General features: G+C 46.9%; 1 protein-coding gene across 2 annotated transcripts in view; it reads left to right on the plus strand.

Annotated features, from left to right (window-relative positions):
- Nucleotides 1-18,276, plus strand: part of TBC1D22B (TBC1 domain family member 22B) — a 74,402-nt gene that overhangs the window by 21,114 nt on the left and 35,012 nt on the right. Inside the window, exons 3-9 of one of the 2 annotated variants that reach the window (XM_024983725.2) lie at nucleotides 2,432-2,480; nucleotides 5,363-5,670; nucleotides 7,913-8,092; nucleotides 8,642-8,712; nucleotides 10,077-10,205; nucleotides 11,800-11,865; nucleotides 16,624-16,738. In XM_024983725.2, coding sequence (XP_024839493.1) covers nucleotides 2,432-2,480; nucleotides 5,363-5,670; nucleotides 7,913-8,092; nucleotides 8,642-8,712; nucleotides 10,077-10,205; nucleotides 11,800-11,865; nucleotides 16,624-16,738 — 918 coding nt within the window. The remainder of the gene's footprint in view (nucleotides 1-2,431; nucleotides 2,481-5,362; nucleotides 5,671-7,912; nucleotides 8,093-8,641; nucleotides 8,713-10,076; nucleotides 10,206-11,799; nucleotides 11,866-16,623; nucleotides 16,739-18,276) is intronic. The other variant, NM_001099148.1, reaches the window with a different exon arrangement.

Below are 18,276 nucleotides of genomic sequence, written 5' to 3' on the forward strand. Positions count from 1 at the left end.
CTAACTCCATGATCTTGGGCAAATTACTCAACTTTTCTGACCCTTAGATTCCTCATTTATGAAGTAGAAATAATAAGGCTCCCCTCACAAAGTTGCTGTGAGGATTAAATGAGTTATCTGTGAAAGTGCTTTTTAAGCTATAATGTGGCATACAGCTGTAAAGAGGTGTTTGTATGAGGCCAGTTTGGTTGTAACTTTGGTGTAGTTCTGTTTAAATAATTTTGGTTAAACTTGAAGCCACACTGTGGCATTATTGTGCCTTGGGTTAGTTATAGGTTAAGTTGGGACCATGTTAAAATGAGGCAGCCTATATGCCAGAGGCATCCCCAGCTAGAATCACCTGGATTCACTTTTTACTGTGACTGCTGGGGTCAAAAGGGAAGAGAGACATTTCTCCTCCAAGAGCCACATCCCCAGATGTGGCTTCTTCCCATTCTGGCTACCAACACACACAGCCTGTTTGATGTAGAGGAGAGTCTCCCTACAGAGTTGGGGCTGCTAGCCATGGGCACGTGGAGATTATAGCTGTGGTGCAATGTTCTCAGTTTGCTTGGTAACTCCTTTTCCCAGGCTGCAGATCCTAGTCGGCCTCATCTTGATTCATCTTTTTAACCCGTTCTTCCAGGCAGGTTGGTTAGAAAGTACAGGTAGACCTGGATTTGGGCCCAGACTTCCCTGCCTGCTCATGACCATAGGAAGCCTCAGTTTCCTCATCTGTCTATAGGAATAATAATAATAGTACCTCCATAGGGTAATGAATGAGCATTAGTAAGAAAAATGAGTATGTATAAACAGTAGTACAGAGCCTGGCACCTGGTGAACAGCCAACAAATGTTAACCACCATGTATATAAGGGCTTCCCTGGTGGCTCAGTGGTAAAGAATCTGCCTGCCACACGGGTTCGATCCCTGGGTCAGGAAGATCCCCTGGAGAAGGAAATGGCAGCCGACTCCAGTATGCTTGCCTGGGAAATCCCACAGACAGAGGAGCCTGGCAGGTACTGTCCACGGGGTCACAAAAAAGAGTTGGATACAACTTAGAGGCTAAACGACAACAGCGGAACCATGTATGTGTGAATTTACATGATTCCCTGCGGAGAACAATGTTAATAAACGTAGGAAAGCGTCGAAGCCTTGAAACCTTGCCATCGTTGTTGCAGGGTTGTACTCTTTCTGCTCCTCTGAGAGGTATCTCTTCACTGGCACGCTCCTCTTTTTTTGTTTGTTTTTGGCTGTGCCACGTGACTGGCAGGATCTTACTTCCCCAACTGGGAGTGAACCCGAGCCCCTGTGGTGGAAGCACAGCGTCCTAACCCTCGGACCACCAAGGAATTCCCTCCTCTTTCATTCTTGAGAGCGGTTCTTACAACCTTCTTCTGTCCTCAGACTCCTTCCCCTATAGGTGATGCCAACCCCTTCCTCCGTGAAGGTCTCTTTCCTAAGGACAGAGCTGACTTCTTTAACTGGCTGATGACTTTGAGTTTGGGCTTTTGTGAGGTAGGTATCTCTAATTTCTAGCAGACTGTAAATGGACAGCTTGGACTCTCTCGTGTCTTCTCACCACAGGGAAAGGCAGCCTTTCCTCCCTTTTCTCCTCTCCATTGTGTTGGAGTATTTCTTTCCAATGTCTATTTGCAAAGTGTTCATCTGAATAATTCCAATTCTTATTCTAGTTTACTTATTTTGAACCTTCATCTGCTTCAAAAATATAATGAAATACTTTAAATGCATAAAAAGGTTAATGGAAAAAGATAACAAACACTCATGTACCCACCACTCAGCTAATTTACCTTCTTCACTTGTATAGAAAGCTCAGCGTCTGTCAGAACCCAGTGCTCAGCGTGACCCATCTCTTGGTGCCATGTTTTAATCCGTTCCAGCGTCTCCCTATTGCTTTACCCAGTGTTAGACTAACCGTATCCAGTCAGTTCTTTGACTTGAATCAAAATTCAGCTTGATTTTGAGCCTCTTGATTCATGGTTATTTAAAGGATTCTTTTTGGCCCATGCAGAGCAGCTTTTGGGATCTTAGTTCCCTAACAGAGATTAGACGTGGGCCCACAGCAGTGAACGTGCCAAGTCCTAACCACTGGACCGCCAGGGAATTCCCTAAAGAATTCTTTTTTTTTTTTTTAGATTTTAGTCATTTATTAACACCAAAAGCATCTTGTATTGGGGTAGAGCTAGTTAACAATGCTGTGTTAGTTTCAGGTGAACAATGCAGGGACTCAGCCATACATCCCTAAAGAATCCTTAAGACTTCAAGAGGGTATTTAGGAAACACCAACCAGGAGAAAAACAAATAATAACCTCGCCCTCCCAAGCACTTCATATCACTGTTGAATTTGTCATGCTCAGTCTTGAGGTTCGCGTGGTCTCCAAGGAGGAAGACAACAGCCTTCTGTGCTTTTTTCCATTCTTTTTTGATGGCAGCTCTTTCTGACACATCTGCCTGTTTGGTCTTGACAGCGGACGCTCTGAGGTGAGTACTGCAGGCTGTGGATCTGGGTTCCCTTTCACAGAGAAGCTGTCATAGTGACGAGTCCAGAACGTACAGCCTCAGAGGGTCTATAGAGGAGTAATTTGCCTCTCGGTGGATTTCTGATGAGCAGATTTTTGTGCTGCATTGCCGCAGTTTTATTTTTTTTTTTCAGTAGGTTTAGAAGTACTCTTTCTTTGGGGATTGACAAGAGCCAACAAAACAACCTTTTCCAGTGATTAATAAAAATAATATGCTCATTGTAGAAAACATGAATAATTCAGAGAAGTATAAAAATTAAGTGTCAACTATCATTCCAGAGCCCAGAGATAAGCAGTGTTAACATTTTTGATGTGTTTTCTTCCTGGTCTTTTCTGTGCACATACTTTTTAAGAAATACAGAGATCATAAAAAATACATAATTTTCGTTCAATTTTCACTTTATTGAGATCACTTTCTAGTGTTATTAAATAGCCTTCACGATGTGATTTTCGGTGGCATCTGGTGGCTGAACTGTAGTATATTTCATCATTTGTAATTTCTAGATGTTTATGTTTGCAGTTTTTAACCAAAATGCATAATACCATTATAGACTGTTTCAGATCACCTTTGTTTGACTCTGATTCTTTTTTTTTCAAACTTTAAACTTTTTATTTTGATTTGGAGTACAGCTGATTAACAGTGTTGTGATAGTTTCAGGTGAACAGCAGAGGGACTCAGCCATCACATACACCTATCCATTCTCCCGCAAACCCCAGCTCCCATCCAGGCTGACGCATAACTCTGAGCAGAGTTCCATATGCTACACAATAGGTCCTTGTCTGATTATTTTCTTATGGTCAGAGGTTATGAGTCATTTTAAGGCTGATGGGATGTGTATCGCTAGGTTGTTTTCTGAAAGGTGGTGCGACATACACCCCCACCTGTGCTATTAGAGAGCTGGTCTCACTATACCTGGGTCAGCACCGAGAGGATACGTCCTTGAATCTTTGCTAATTTAGTGGGTGGAAAATGGTTTCTCGTTTCCATCACGTTTGAGCTGTTACATCGTGTAATCTCATGTTATCTCTTGCATCTCATGTGATGCGTTTTCCTTTACTCTGTGAGGCTAGTGTTTGAAAATATGCCTGTCATATCTTACTCCTTTTTTGGTGTTAATAATAGGGTCATTCCGATGAGCTGTGTGAGTTACCAGTCTTTCTTTATCAATGCTAACAATAGTTATCTTTCAGAATGACTGTTGGACATATCTTGGGAGGTGTCATAGGTATTAGACCAGCCCATAAAGGGAAGAATATCTCTTGGAAATGGGGGACTTCAGCTCTTCTGGCAGAGCCTGGTTTTTAGACTAGAGTTGCCCTGCCTTGCCAAGGGAAATAGTGAGGCATTTTAATGATGTCGCATTCCAGTCCTCAGGTGTAAATTTACTTGAGGCTGTATTCTTTGATTCCCTACTTGGGGTATGAAGGATGTTAGATAAGACTCAGTTATAGAAACATCCCAACCACACAGTCCCCTGGAACCAGAATAAGGGCCACCAGACCGTAAGAGATTCACAGAAAGAAGAAAACTTCAGGGGGACTTCCCTGGCGGTTCAGTGGTTAAGACTCCATGCTTCCACTGCAGGGGGCGTGGGTTCAGTTCCTGGTTGGGAAACTAAGATCCTGCATGCTTCATGGCACAGCCAAAAAAAGAGGAAACATTCAGGAAAGTTAGAATGGTCTACCTGGCTCTCAACAAGTTAATTGAGTATTTCCCAAACTCAAGTCATGTACCGTCTTCACGACTTTTTTGTAATACTTTATACTATTATTAAATGCACTTGAAAAAATAAACTTATGTACTCAATTAGATTTACTTTTAAAATAAATCTCACTAGTTCTGTAAGTGGAAAACCAGTATCATTTGCCCAAAATAGAAAATAACCTTAGAAATACAGTGAAACACAAAACAGTCTCATTAATTACATTCTAAGCCAGATCTTCTTGCTTACAAAATGTTGAACCTGAGGCTGCCCTCACTTTGTTAAAAAATAATCCTAAAGACAGAGTGGCGTCAAACTCAGATCCCTCCTCAAAGGCAGCAGGACTTTAACAGAATAAAAAGAGAACAACTTGTTCATTTTGAAACTCAGTGTTTAATAATAATACACGTGGGCTACCTAAAACCATCTCCTGTTCTACCAGTAGTTGGTGTCCTGCTCTAGAAGATATTTTAGGATATGGTGCTATAACAGATTAACTCTGAAATCTCAGTGGATTGACACAACAGATGCTTATTTCTCACTCGTGCTTCCAGACCAAGTGAGGGTAAAGCGGGTGTGGAAGGCAGGCTCTGCTCCACATAGTCACTCTGTCATCCAGGCTGAAGGAGATGCCACCACCTGGAGCCTCGCCAGTTATCACGGCAGAACAAGGCTTACAGAGAACTCATACGTAGGACTTCCATGATGGTTCATTGCACTTCCATTGCAGGAGGCACAGGTTCGATCCTTGGCAGGGGAAGTTTTGCATGCCACATTGTTTGGCAAAAAAAAAAAAGGGAGAACTCACACTTGTTCCTTACACTTTGTCTCAGAAGGGACGGCCTCACTTCTCTCCTCAGCCCATTGGCCAGAACCAGTAGCCTCACCTAAGTGCAGGGGCTGGGATGTACAGAGGAGCACGTGGAATGTTTGGAAAGTGATTCTGTCTTTGTTTTATCTGGTACTGCAGCATAATGCTGGTCTAGACGCTTCTAGATAAGGAATGGATGTGGATATTTTTTATTTGAAGAGGGTAATGATTGTGTATGAGATAATTTGTAATACTATTAATAATCTGTTAAGAGAAAGTGGTCGGATATGTCAGACTGTTCCTTGGTTAACAGTGTCTCCTTTCTTAAAGCTTCATTAAAGAACGGTCAAAAGTCAGCACGGTTCCTCTGAAAAATAAGAAGGCCTCCAGTTTTCACGAGTTTGCCCGGAACACCAGTGATGCTTGGGACATTGGTGATGACGAGGAAGAGGACTTTTCATCCCCTGCTTTCCAAACTCTGAACTCAAAAGTTGCTCTGGCGACCGCTGCCCAAGTGCTGGAAAACCACAGCAAGCTGAGGGTGAAACCAGAACGGTCCCAGTCAACGACATCGGATGTACCTGCCAGCTACAAGGTCATAAAGTCCAGCAGTGACGCCCAGCTGTCCAGAAATTCCAGTAAGTCTGTCCAGCTTCCCGCCATAGGCTCAGCCTTTTCAGCAGAGCGCACTTTAAATAAAAACAGGTTCTGGGGGGGCATCCCTTAGATCGTCCACTGGATGATAAATAAGTGAGCTGGAGCCTGAGGGTCCTCAGAGGGCCTCACTGGTCAGGAGCTGTGCTTGCTTCTCCCGCCTGGATAGCTGCCTGGCCCTGGGACCCGGGGCTTCACATCTGACACCCCTGTGTTGCCTGCCCTTCTCTCCTTCCTTTCCCTGTGCTGGGGTCCAGAACACTTATGGTGTGGTTGCTTCACATTTCTTTGGACCTGGTCAAGTTGAAGTGTGTTGACGAAATGTAGTTGAAGTTGTTAGTGGCTGAATTTCAAACATGTTTGGTACCGTTCCTCCGTTCTGGGGAAGAGCCCCTAGCAGCAGGTCGTCTCTCTGCTGTTCCTCAGAAACAGAGTCCCTGTGTCACAGCTCCCTGCCTGCCAGGTTTGGGTGGGGCGGGAGGAGATCCCACCTTCTTTTCAGGAAACTGGCACCAGTAACCGGTTGAGATGATGGTGGTTTTATGAGATGCTTGGAGACACCTTAGTGTACTCTTTTTAGTATCCATTGCTATGTCTAATGTTGTCCTAAAGTGTTTTATGGGAGTCAGTCGTTCTGAGCTGGAGGGGGAAGCACCCTCCTGCTGGTGAGAGTTAAATCAGCTGACTGTGGTAAAGGGTGAAAAGGAAGTGGAATGTCAGAGCCCTGGTCCGTGTCCTGGCTCCTGTTCTCAGAGAACAACTTTTACAGTTTCAGACAAGGATGTGCTTTGGCAATGAGGCTGTAAGGCCTGGAAAATCATTTCACGGTCACTTCACATCTCTGATTTGGGCCCCAGTGACGCGCCCAGACAGGCATTCAGTGCCCACTGGCCAGGTGACCACAGCTCCTGGCTGTGGAAAGTGTCTTCACGTGAGACTGAGGGTCTCCGGAGGGTCCCACTGCGAGGGGAAGGCCCCACCACGATCCCTGACGAGCTGCCCCTGTGCAGCCAGGACCACCCAGAGCACTCCCGTTACGGGGTTCCCTCCTGTGAGCGTCGGTCAGCCAGTCACTTGATAACCGGAAGCTGCCTTCAGTCTCAGCTCTGTAGCGGCGTGTGGTCTGCATTTTCTCAGCCCCATGTCGCACTAGGCATCCAGACCAAGTACCCTGTGGCCGTTGAGTCTGTAAACCTCCTAGTGGTGGTTGGTGAGGATTCCCTGTTTAATTCTTGTTGTGCTGACTACTTGTTAAGGCCCAAATATGTAAAGAATGTGAAACAGTCATGAAAGGATGGTCAGAATTTAAAACTGAGTTTTGTTTGGGGGAGTAAAATAAATAAGGGTTTTGGCATCTGACAGACCCAAGATAACTCAGCTCTCCCTTGCAAATTACTTGATCTCTCTGAGCTATAGTTCCCTCAAAATCGTGGTAAATTCCTGCTGTAGTATGTTGTAAGGGTCAAATGAGAGGATGTAGGTAACTGTGACCAGCTCAGTGCCTTAGTGAGCAGTCAGTGAATGTTAGCACTCTCCTGCTCACTTCTCCTAGCCACCATCTTGTTCAGAAGTGTCTAGAACCAGACATAGAGTTCAGCTTGAGTCCGTGTGCCTGTTATTTCAGTCATATCCCGGCAGAACTAAAAGCCGGTTCATTTTGGTGAGAAATGTCGAAGCACAGAGGACCCGCCTTAGGTCAGAGCCTCTCACGTGTGAGCCAAAAACAGGTGAAAGTTGTACAAGGGGTACTGACCCTCTTAGCCCTCGGGGCAGCCGGCTGGGGCCTGGGGCTTTGGGAGAGCAGCCATCACCTTTTTTTTCGTGATGTGCTTTTACAGTGTCATTTTCCATGTGCTCTGAGACGAGGAAAGGGAAGGCAAATACTGCCTTTGACTACGTTGCCCCCAAACTCACTATTAGACACCCAAGAAAAGTTCCAGGTTGGGATAAAAAGAAAACAATAGATTTTTCCCATGAAGTCACAAAAAATTTGTCAGATTTGCTGCAGTAGCTGGAGTCTCTGCGCAGAAGGTGCCTTGGTATGTATGATAAACACACAGCCCTTCCCCTGAGCGAACGGAGGGCAGCTGGGTGGTGGCCCTGCTCTGGGCGACCTGGCAGCCGCGGCTCTGGAGGAGCCCCGTGCCCAGCAGTCAGGTCTAAGGTGTCTCTGGATCTGCGCTCGTCACACAGCCTGTCCTCTTTCTCTTTCAAACGACCCCTCAGGTGACTCATGCCTGAGGAACCCGCTCCACAAACAGCAGTCACTCCCTCTCCGACCCGTCATCCCGCTCGTCGCCCGCATCTCAGACCAGAACGCTTCTGGGGCACCCCCGATGACCGTCCGGGAGAAAACCCGCCTGGAAAAGTTCCGTCAGCTTCTCTCCAGCCACAACACCGACCTGGGTGAGTCAACCCCGCCTGCCCTCGTGAGCCCCGGGCAAGCTCGGACCTCTCAGTGACTGGAATTCTCAGAGACCCGGAAGCTATTGCTCTTTATTCTTCCTTCTTTTACTTTTCCAGCATCTCCTGATCTGGTGCCCATTGAAGTGACACGCAGGTATCGCAGTCAGAATACATTAACTAGAAATCAGGGGCCAAATTAGGCGGGACTGGACTCCGTGGCCTGTAGAGCCTAGCGCACCCATTCTGGCTTCGGTCTCCTCTACCTCCAGGCGATTCCTCCTGAAATCCACAGTTCCTGGTCTTCCTCCCCCCTCTAACTCTAATCTCTGAGCTGACTGGATCACTGCTGCAGAGCTATGACCTTGGCTGCTCAGGGCTGTTGTTTTGGGCTTTTCACCCGCGCTTGTCGGTAGCTGGCGGTGGTGGTGGCAGTGGCGATGGCGGTCATCCTCCTGAAACGCTGGGGGGCACCAGGCAGTGCTGGCTGAGGCTCGTTTCTGGGCACCCACGGGAAGGGCTAAGTCCAACCACACCTTCATCTTTTTGCAGATGAACTGAGGAAGTGTAGCTGGCCGGGGGTTCCCAGGGAGGTTCGGCCTGTAACCTGGAGACTCCTGTCGGTGAGTTCTGCCCGCTGGGTAGAGAAGTGCAAGCCTCACACAGCGCCCCCCTTCCTGCGGTGGCTGGTCTGGGCACATCAGTCTTGCCCCGTAGACTTCTCTGGTCCTACCTGATATGGGACTGAAGTCCTGTCTCTGCATAAAGAATCACATCCTTGAGAGTTTGTTCCACTCGTGTAGAAGAGCTTAGGTTTGTGTGGATAGTCCCGATCGCGCCTTCTCAGCACTGAGGAGGAGTACAGTGAGGCTGGGTGAGCCATCTCTCCTGTGGCAGGTCCCACTTTCCCTGTGCTTCCCTCCTTTCTCAGTAGTAATGACTAAGGGGGTTTAAACCCACTTCCCAACCGTGAAGAGTTGATAAACGGGCCTCCCTCAGAAGCCTGCACTCGTCCCACATTCACTAAGTCATGGAGCCCTGTGCCAGCCACTGTGGTAGGAACACTTTGATCTCCTGAGCCCGTAAAATCCATTCATTCATAAGGATTTATTGAGGGCAAGCTGTTTACCGGGCACGATGCCAGGTGCTGTGAGGATGCACAGAGGTGGGCCCGGCACAGCTCCGGCTCACCAGGCACTTGCTCGCTCTGTGGACGTGTCCCTTCCCTGCCTGCGAGAGAACAACTCTTGCTCCTAATCGGCCCCCACCCCCAACTCTCGTAGCCGTGGAGTCACTGCCCCTGCTCCTTCTAAGAAGTCCAAATGCTATTAGAAGTAGCTGCAGTGAGAATGGAAGGGGAACAAGAGATGTCAGAATTGAGAGTGGGATCTAGATCAGGGGTGGCCCGGAGCTGGAGCCAGGAGCGAGGGGCTGCTGCCAGAAGTTCTATGTCTGGACGTTGCAGCTGCTGGGTCACAGATTCCATTCAGCCTCCTAAGCTGGTAATTCTCAACATCACTGCGGGAAAGAATTACGTAACTAGCACAGGCTCACACGGCACGCCACTGAGATGCGCCGTGGAGGCAGCCACCTCTCCGTGACCCTGGGAAGGATTGCCTCGCACACACGCAGCCCCAGGAGTCCTGACTTGGGTCCAGTTCCCTCCCACTGACCTACATTCGCTGCTCTACTGTGCCAACCTCAGAGCTCTGCAGTGCTTCCCAGCAGGACCCACGCCCAGCGTTGCAGGAATACATAACCCCGAGAAACCCGGCTGGGCTTCCCATCTACCCACACATGCATCTCATTGAATGAGGACAGGGCAAACCCTGGGTGGCCAAAACCAAAAAGGGATTTACCCTTGTCCTCTTGGCAGCTTTCTTTCCCTTCCTTTGAAAGTTTCAAAGCCACTGTTCAGGCTAAAATAAAAGTTAAGGATTCATCCAGCCAGTGCCTGTCCCCATCTGACAAGTGGTCCTGTCTACAGGGTTATCTCCCAGCAAACACTGAGAGGAGGAAGTTGACCTTGCAGCGGAAGCGGGAGGAGTATTTTGGCTTCATTGAACAGTATTATGACTCTCGAAATGAGGAACATCACCAGGATACCTACAGACAGGTACGTCATCACCTGCTGCCCTTTTGCCCACTAGTCATAATCTTCAGGTGCGGCTCCTGGAAGTGCTCTCGGGGTACAGGTTTGCCACATCTTCAGGCTACAGTGGTTAGGAATTAAATTTATTCCCAGAACTACATCCTCTCTTTCTAATTCAGTAGCTCTGATTTTAGCCTTCTTTTTTTTTTTTTTTTTTTGGTCTGTGCTATACGGCATGTGAGATCTTAGTCCTCCAACCAGGAATCAAACCCATGCAGCGGAAGCATGGAGTCTTAACCATTGGACCACCATGGAAGTCCCTAGACATTTTCAGTAGATAGATTTTGGGGAGTCCCTGGTCAGTAGCAGTGCTTCTTGGACTTTAATATGCATAGAAATCACCTAGGATTTTGATAAAATTCTAACTTGGGATTATGGTAAAATGCAGATTCTCATTCAGGACACCTGGGGTGAGCCCTTGGCTTCCAGTGAGCTCCCAGGCGATGCCAGCGCCGCTGGTCCACAGACAGCCCTTGCGAATAGTCAGGGTGGTGGGACACAAGATGAAGAATGAGTTCGCTGAGTGAGTCCACCCCTCTGGCCTGTGACATCAGTGTGTCCTTCTGACAGCTGCAGTGTCTCTTTGGCTTGTGTGTCTGTCTGTTGGAGCCATAGCCATCAGCAGCCTTAGCCAGGAGAGCCCTGCCATCGCCCATAGCAGTCCACACCGCCTGTGGAAAGGTGGAAGGTGTGAAAAGGAGCCTGATGGTTGCAGAGGGGAAGATACTGGGTGCGCGCAGCTGTCTACAACAGGCCCCAAGAGCAGAAGTAGCCTCAGCTGCTCCTGAGACAGTCCTTAGGGTTGTTGCTGTCGTTTAGTCCCTCAGTCGTGTCCCCGACTCTTCATGACTCCATGGACTGTAGCCCAACAGGCTCCTCTGTCCATGGGATTTTCCAGGCGAGGATACTGGAGTGAGTTGCCATCTCCTTCTCCAGGAGATCTTCCCAACCCAGGAATTGAACTCATGTCTCCTGCATTGGCAGGCAGGTTCTTTACCTGCTAAGCCACCAGGGAAGCCTTGTGGGTTACTAGACATCGGTAAATCCCAAGGCCAAAACCAGTCATTGTGACGTCTTTGGTAACAGAAACCAGAACTCTCAGTGCCAGGCATTCAGCACCAGCTCCCTCTGGTTCCCTCTCCTGGTACAGTTTTGGAGCTTTCCAAGCTCTTTTAGTTCTTACGGACTGTTGAGGATTAAGAATCTGAAAGAGGCATACACATTTTGATCCTACCTGTTAAATTTAAGTACAGGCCCAGAGTAAAACAGATGGCAGACAATAGGGAAAAGCAGCTGGTTCTGCTAAGTTGTGAAGCCTGTTGCTGTTTGGTGTTAAGTGGTTTGTTCAGGGAGGTTTCATTACTGTTCAGTTAGCTGTTGCTGTCATGGGAATGTATTCCACATGGACAGGTAGGTTTCTAAAGCCTTCTAAAGTTCTTCCTAAAGATAAAATTTGACTCTCATTCTCACTCCCTTTGATTCCCAGATCCTAAGAAAATAACTTCTCAAAAGAACGAACTGGCATTTGTGTTTTTGGATAACGGCTTCTCTTTTTCAGATTCACATTGACATTCCAAGGACGAATCCTCTCATTCCATTGTTCCAGCAGCCTCTTGTACAGGAGGTGAGAGAATTGCTTAACACTGTTGGCCCTCCCCCAACCCCCACACACCTCTGCGGCACTGTCCGTGTGGGTGAGTGCTTGCCCCCGCCTCCAACTTCGGGCAGGTTTATGGCTAATCATGATGGTACCTTGTGTTCGCAGATGGAGCTTTGGTTTTTCAGAGCACTTTCTTGTGGGTTCTCATTCAATCCTCGTAACAAACCTGTGGGTTGAGTAGTGCTTTGAGGGGTTAAGGGACTTGCCCAGACTCAGAGTCCATCTGGTGACTGAATGAAGACTGGAAGCTGCTAGAATTCCTAGTCCTGTGTTTGCTGTACTTGATAAAGCTGGGAGTAGTGATTTGTGTGTGTGTGGTAACAATATATAACATAAAATTTACTGTTGTAACCATTTATAAGCATATAGTTCGGTGGCATTAAGTACATTCATATTGTTGTTAAGTCATCACCATCATTCATCTCTACAACACTTTTTCATTTTCCCAAACTGAAGCTATGTACCCATGATGCAATAATTTTCCATTCCCCAGCAGCTGCCATTCTACTTCCTGTGTCTATGAGTTTGAATATTCTCAGTTCAGTTCACTTCAGTTGCTCAGTTGTGTCCAACTCTTTGTGACCCCATGAATCGCAGCATGCCAGGCCTCCCTGTCCATCACCATCTCCCAGAGTTCACTCAAACTCATGTCCATCGAGTCGGTGATGCCATCCAGCCATCTCATCCTCTGTCATCCCCTTTTCCTCCTGCCCCTAATCCCTCCCAGCATCAGAGTCTTTTCCAATGAGTCAGCTCTTCGCATGAGGTAGCCAAAGTACTGGAGTTTCAGCTTTAGCATCATTCCTTCCAAAGAACACCCAGGACTGATCTCCTTTAGGATGGACTGGTTGGATTCCTTGCAGTCCAAGGGACTCTCAAGAGTCTTCTCCAACACCACAGTTCAAAAGCATCAATTCTTCAGCACTCAGCTTTCTTCACAGTCCAACTCTCACATCCATACATGACCACTGGAAAAACCATAGCCTTGACTAGATGGACCTTTGTTGGCAAAGTAATGTCTCTGCTTTTGAATATGCTATCTAGGTTGGTCATAACTTTTCTTCCAAGGAGTAAGCGTCTTTTAATTTCATGGCTGCAGTCACCATCTACAGTGATTTTGGAGCCCCCCAAAATAAAGTCTGACAGTGTTTCCACTGTTTCCCCATCTGTTTCCCATGAAGTGATGGGACCAGATGCCATGATCTTCGTTTTCTGAATGTTGAGCTTTAAACCAACTTTTTCCACTCTCCTCTCTAACTTTCATCAAGAGGCTTTTTAGTTCCTCTTCACTTTCTGCCATAAGGGTGGTGTCATCTGCGTATCTGAGGTTATTGATATTTCTCCCAGCAATCTTGATTCCAGCTTGTGCTTCTTCCAGCCCAGTGTTTCTCATGATGTACTCTGCATAGAAGTTAAATAAGCAGGGTGACAATATATAGCCTTGACGTATTCCTTTTCCTACTTGGAACCAGTCTGTTGTTCCATGGCTAGTTCTAACTCTTGCTTCCTGACCTGCATACAGGTTTCTCAAGAGGCAGGTCAGGTGGTCTGGTATTCCCATCTCTTTCAGAATTTTCCACGGTTTATTGTGATCCACACAGTCAAAGGTTTTGGCATAGTCAATAAAGCAGAAATAGATGTTTTTCTGACTATTCTAGGTATGTCAAATAAATGGCATCACACAGTAATTGTCCCTTTGTGACTGGCTTATTTCACTTAGCATAATACCTTCGAGGTTCGTTCATGTTGTCATAATTTCCTTCCTTTTGAAAACGAACTTCTGTTCCATTATATGTATGTGAGACACTGTTGGTCTGCTGTTTGTCAGCGGCCACTGGGGTTGCTTCTACCTTTTGGGTATTGTGAGCAGTGCTGCTGTGAATGCGGGTGTGCAAGTATCTGAGTCCCTATTTTAAGTTCTTTTCAGATGCATACCCAGAAGGCAAATTAGTAGTGATACGTTGAGACCTAACAGTTCAGCAGTTAGCGAAGCACTTGAAAGGTTTCAGTGGGGCTGTTACGTTTTGACCAAGCAAGAAGTATAAACTCCTCGAGATTAGGGATTTCCTTTACAACTTAATAGTAGCTGGGACTCTGGGTGGAAGTGCTTTTCGAATTACGTTTTCACTCATCCTCATAGTAAAGAATGTGATTTTAAATGCTCAAAATAATTTCTTTTTGACTTTATGTTCACAATTCTGTTTAAATGTAGATGTGTCTAATGACGGGATCCCTCATACCTTAGCAGTAGCGTAAAGAAGGTTTTGAGGGTCATGCCATTGTTTTGCCTGTAAGAATCAGCTCAAAGGAAGGTAGAAACCCACTCAGGGTATCTTTGTGTCTCCCTTTCAGTTTCCCTTGGCTCAGCCCTACTTATTCCTCATTTTAACTTGAAGATGTTCAGATCTTTCACCTGTGCCTGCTTCCTTTAAATTCGGAGATAGGGCAAAGTACTTCGTTTAAAAGAATTCTCCAGGCAGTGGAACCGGCATACAGAGAAAGAAACTCAAACTGCAATCTTTCCAGTTTTCCTTGAATCACCTTTCCATCTAGGAGATTACAGTCATCATAAACAGAATAAATTGCCAGCCAGGGAGCAGAGAATTAAGTAACACTGAATATTGAGAGACTTGCTTTACAAACCTGAAAGATACTTGAGAAGAGTGAGAATTACCCACACTAGTAGCAGAGGCGTCTCAGAGGTAGAGAGGCTTGTCCCAGACTTTTTCTGTAGTGAAGACTCCATGGTCTCCGCAAGTCATCAGGCGTGGTGCTCTTCCATTTCCATCTCTTTAGCATTTCCACTTGCATGGCGTGAGTATGTCTGCTTGTCCCATCCTTACTAGAGAGGGATTACTGCAGGTCTCCTGCTTCTGAATGGCTAGCTTCCCTGCCCTTACTCACCAGGGATGTGTGTATTTACGAGGAACTGATAGTTTGAAATAGAAGCGCTGATAAGTCCTTCAGAAGGGCTGACCTGGAGGAGCTTCTGATAGAGACATCCAGTCAGACACAGGCCACTGGAGGTGTGAGGAGACAGTGGGCAGGGAACTCTTGAGAGCTTCCTGAACATGGTGGGTCTAGCTTGAGCCCTAGTTTCAAGGGAGGGAGGAGGGCGTTTAGCAGCAGAGGAAAGAATGTCAGAGGGGCCCCATTGGAATGTTGGGCCTGACTCAGATGAGGATGCCACGCCCTTCCCCTCAGCCCCAGGGAGCAAGCAGGCCCCTCTAGGGGAGGCAGAGAGGCCAGCTCCTTCCAGACAGGGCCATGCTCACACTGCCTGCTAGGACAGGAGTGTTGACGATGGGAGTCTTTGTCGGCTGGCTTGGCCAGCTAGAGGGCAGACTCAGCACGGGATTTGGGCTGGGAAACATCCTTTGTTGTGTTGCTAGATTCTCCACGTTTCTCCTACACTAGCTAACCAACTCCAAAACCATACAACCATCTCTTTTTCACTTTTCTCCTTGGGATGTTTTTGCTCCCTTGCGCCTGACCTCCGGGAGGCCTCTTTAGTCTGCCTGTAGAGCTGACTGATGGGGCTCCGCAGAGTACAGGTGTGGTGGAGGCCCCCGCATTTCCTGTCCCCCCTGCACGTGGTGATTGTCACCTCTGTCATCCCTCTGGTGTGCTCCAGAGACAGGAGACAGTCCAGTTAGAGCCAGTCTGAGGGATGTGTTGGGCCCAGGAGCTGTGGTCAGCAGGCTGAAGCCAGGATGGGTGCCAGCAGGCTGAGAGGAGACAGGAAGCCCTGAGCGTCTAGTGAAAGCGGACAGGAGGGTAAGAGAAAGGAACGGTCGGGACTCTGTAAAGGGATCCTAAGGGTCTTTTCTTTCTCTCCAGACTAAGCCTCTGGCTTCTTGTGGCTAATATACTTAACCACAGAGGCTTTCCCAGCTGTAGGATTTGGTTCATTTGACTTCCTATCCCTAGCGAACGTCCGGGTTGCATCCTGATATGTGAGATGACTTCCTGCATGTATTATTGTCTGTCACTGGTTCCTAGTCAGGCTGGGTTAGAAGTAAATCCAGATCTAGATTTCTTTCCGTCTCAGCAGGGAGAAAGAAGAGTGTGGTAGAGAAGAGATTTCCTCTCTATGTACTGTAATGAGCAAAAGAGATTTGGAAAATGTATCAGAACTTAGATATTCCGATATCTTGCTCCTGGAAATAGAGAAACAGCATCTACAAATGAGCACGGTGGCCTGAATTAATGACATCCATAGCAACCCTTTCCCTAAGCCACCCATGTCACTCTCCTTTCTGTTTCCCAAATTCATATCACGATGACTAGATACTAGAAAGAGAAGTAAAGGGCAAGAAGTACCTGTTGTTGTTGTTGTTTTTTAGTTGCTGTGCTAAGTCATATCCGACTCTTTAGCAACCCCATAGACTATAGCCTCACAGGCTCCTCTGCCCATGGGATTTCCCAGGCAAGAATACTGGAGTGGGTTGCCATTCCCTTCTCCAGGGGATCTTCCCAACCCAGGGATCGAACCTGCATTTCCTGCATTGGTGGATGGATTCTTTACCAAACCCTGTTAAAAGCAATTTGTATCTTCAAAACTTTCTGTATTTACAGACTTCCTTTGTCCCACAGTAATTTTTAAATTTTTCCTGCAAATTCTGCGGCAGTGCTGAGTTAAATTGTGAGGGCGGTAAACGGAGGGAGGGAGAGTATCCTCATGATTTAATGTCCTGACATCTTTCTTTCTCATTTTCCTAGATCTTCGAAAGAATTCTATTTATTTGGGCCATCCGACACCCTGCCAGTGGGTATGTCCAGGGAATTAATGACCTGGTCACTCCGTTCTTTGTCGTCTTCCTCTCAGAATATGTGGGTAAGAAGCATGAGTACCAAGTTGAGCAAGCTATTGCTCTTTTTTTATCTGTGGTCTATTTGTTTTTCCCAAGAGTGCAGCCAGTGGGCACATCTTGCTAAAAAAAGAGATAGTGGCTTTAGAATACACAGCTGAACCTGTTTTAACAGCAACAGCAGCCTGGAATTTATCCCTCGAGATGGTCACAGATCTCACCTAAAAGACCTGCTTTGCCACAAGAACGGCCAAGTTGACATATTTATGTTCCACCATAAACAGATGGTTTGATGTTTTATCTGAGGTTCTTTTAGGATTATTTTGAACTTGGCTGTAACACAGGCCCTCATCTGTGAAAGCTGGAATTTCAGATTATACATCAGGCTTCCATGTTTTAGTTCTCATGCCGTATCTTAGAACAGGGTACGGGCCTGCAGAGGAGGCAGGGTGGTGCCAGGTTCCAGCTCACGTGGGAGGTGATGAAATGGGCCAAGGAGAGCTCCAGGACCTTGGTTTCTCCCACTTCTTTCTTCACCCCTTACCTCACTGGGTTCTTGTCACTTTTTTTTTTTATAAGGAAGATGGTTCTTTTTAAAAAGTTCATTAATTTATGGCTGCACTGGGCCTGCATTGCTGCTTGTGCGCTTTCTCTCATTGCAGCAAGTGGGGCTACTGTCCAGTTGTGCTGCACAGGCTTCTCACTTCAGAAGCTTGTGTTGTTGCAGAGCACGGGCTCTCGAGCACGAGGGGCTTCAGTAGTTGTGGCGTGTGGACTCAGCATGCGGCTCGTGGGCTCTAGAGTGCAGGCTCAGCAGTTGTGGCTCATGGGCTGAGTTGCCCCATGGCACGTGGAATCTTCCAGGACCAGGAATCAAATGCATGTCCCCTCCAGTGGCAGGTAGATTCTTAACCGCTGGACCATCAAGGAAGTCCCTGGCAGTTAGGTTTTCTTACAGTGCCAGCTCTGTAAGAGCTACTCTGGCCATGCCTGAATCAGGCAGTCTCAAAAGGCATTGAGGATTCTCTGCTTCTCCTGTTGGATTAAGATTCCCTTCATCTCTTGTTGTTTTGAAGAAAGTTTTCTATTTTGTCTCAGGTTCAAAGGATTTGTTAACAAAAGAAGCCACTCGTTATATTCAAATAAACAATATCAGTATTTATTAGGCTTCCCTGGTAGCTCAGCTGGTAAAGATTCCGCCTGCAATGCAGGAGACCCTGGTTTGATTCCTGGGGCGGGAAGATCCCCTGGAGAAGGGTTAGGCTACCTACACCAGTATTCTTGGGCTTCCCTGGTGTTTCAGCTGGTAAAGAATCTGCCTGCTATGAGGGAGGCCTGGGTTCAATCCCTGGGTTGGGAAGATCCCCTGGAGAAGGGAACGGTTACCCACTCCAGTATTCTGGCCTGGAGAATTCCATGAACTGTATAGTCCATGAGGTTGCAAAGAGTCGGACATGATTGAGTGCCTTTCACTCTCAATATTTATTAGAGAATTATGTCACTTACTTTCAATATTCTAACATTAAAAGAAAAGAGAAATAGAAACGGCAGAGGATACATCATC

The sequence above is a fragment of the Bos taurus genome, chromosome 23, assembly GCF_002263795.3.
Source record: "Bos taurus isolate L1 Dominette 01449 registration number 42190680 breed Hereford chromosome 23, ARS-UCD2.0, whole genome shotgun sequence".
NCBI lineage: Eukaryota > Metazoa > Chordata > Mammalia > Artiodactyla > Bovidae > Bos > Bos taurus.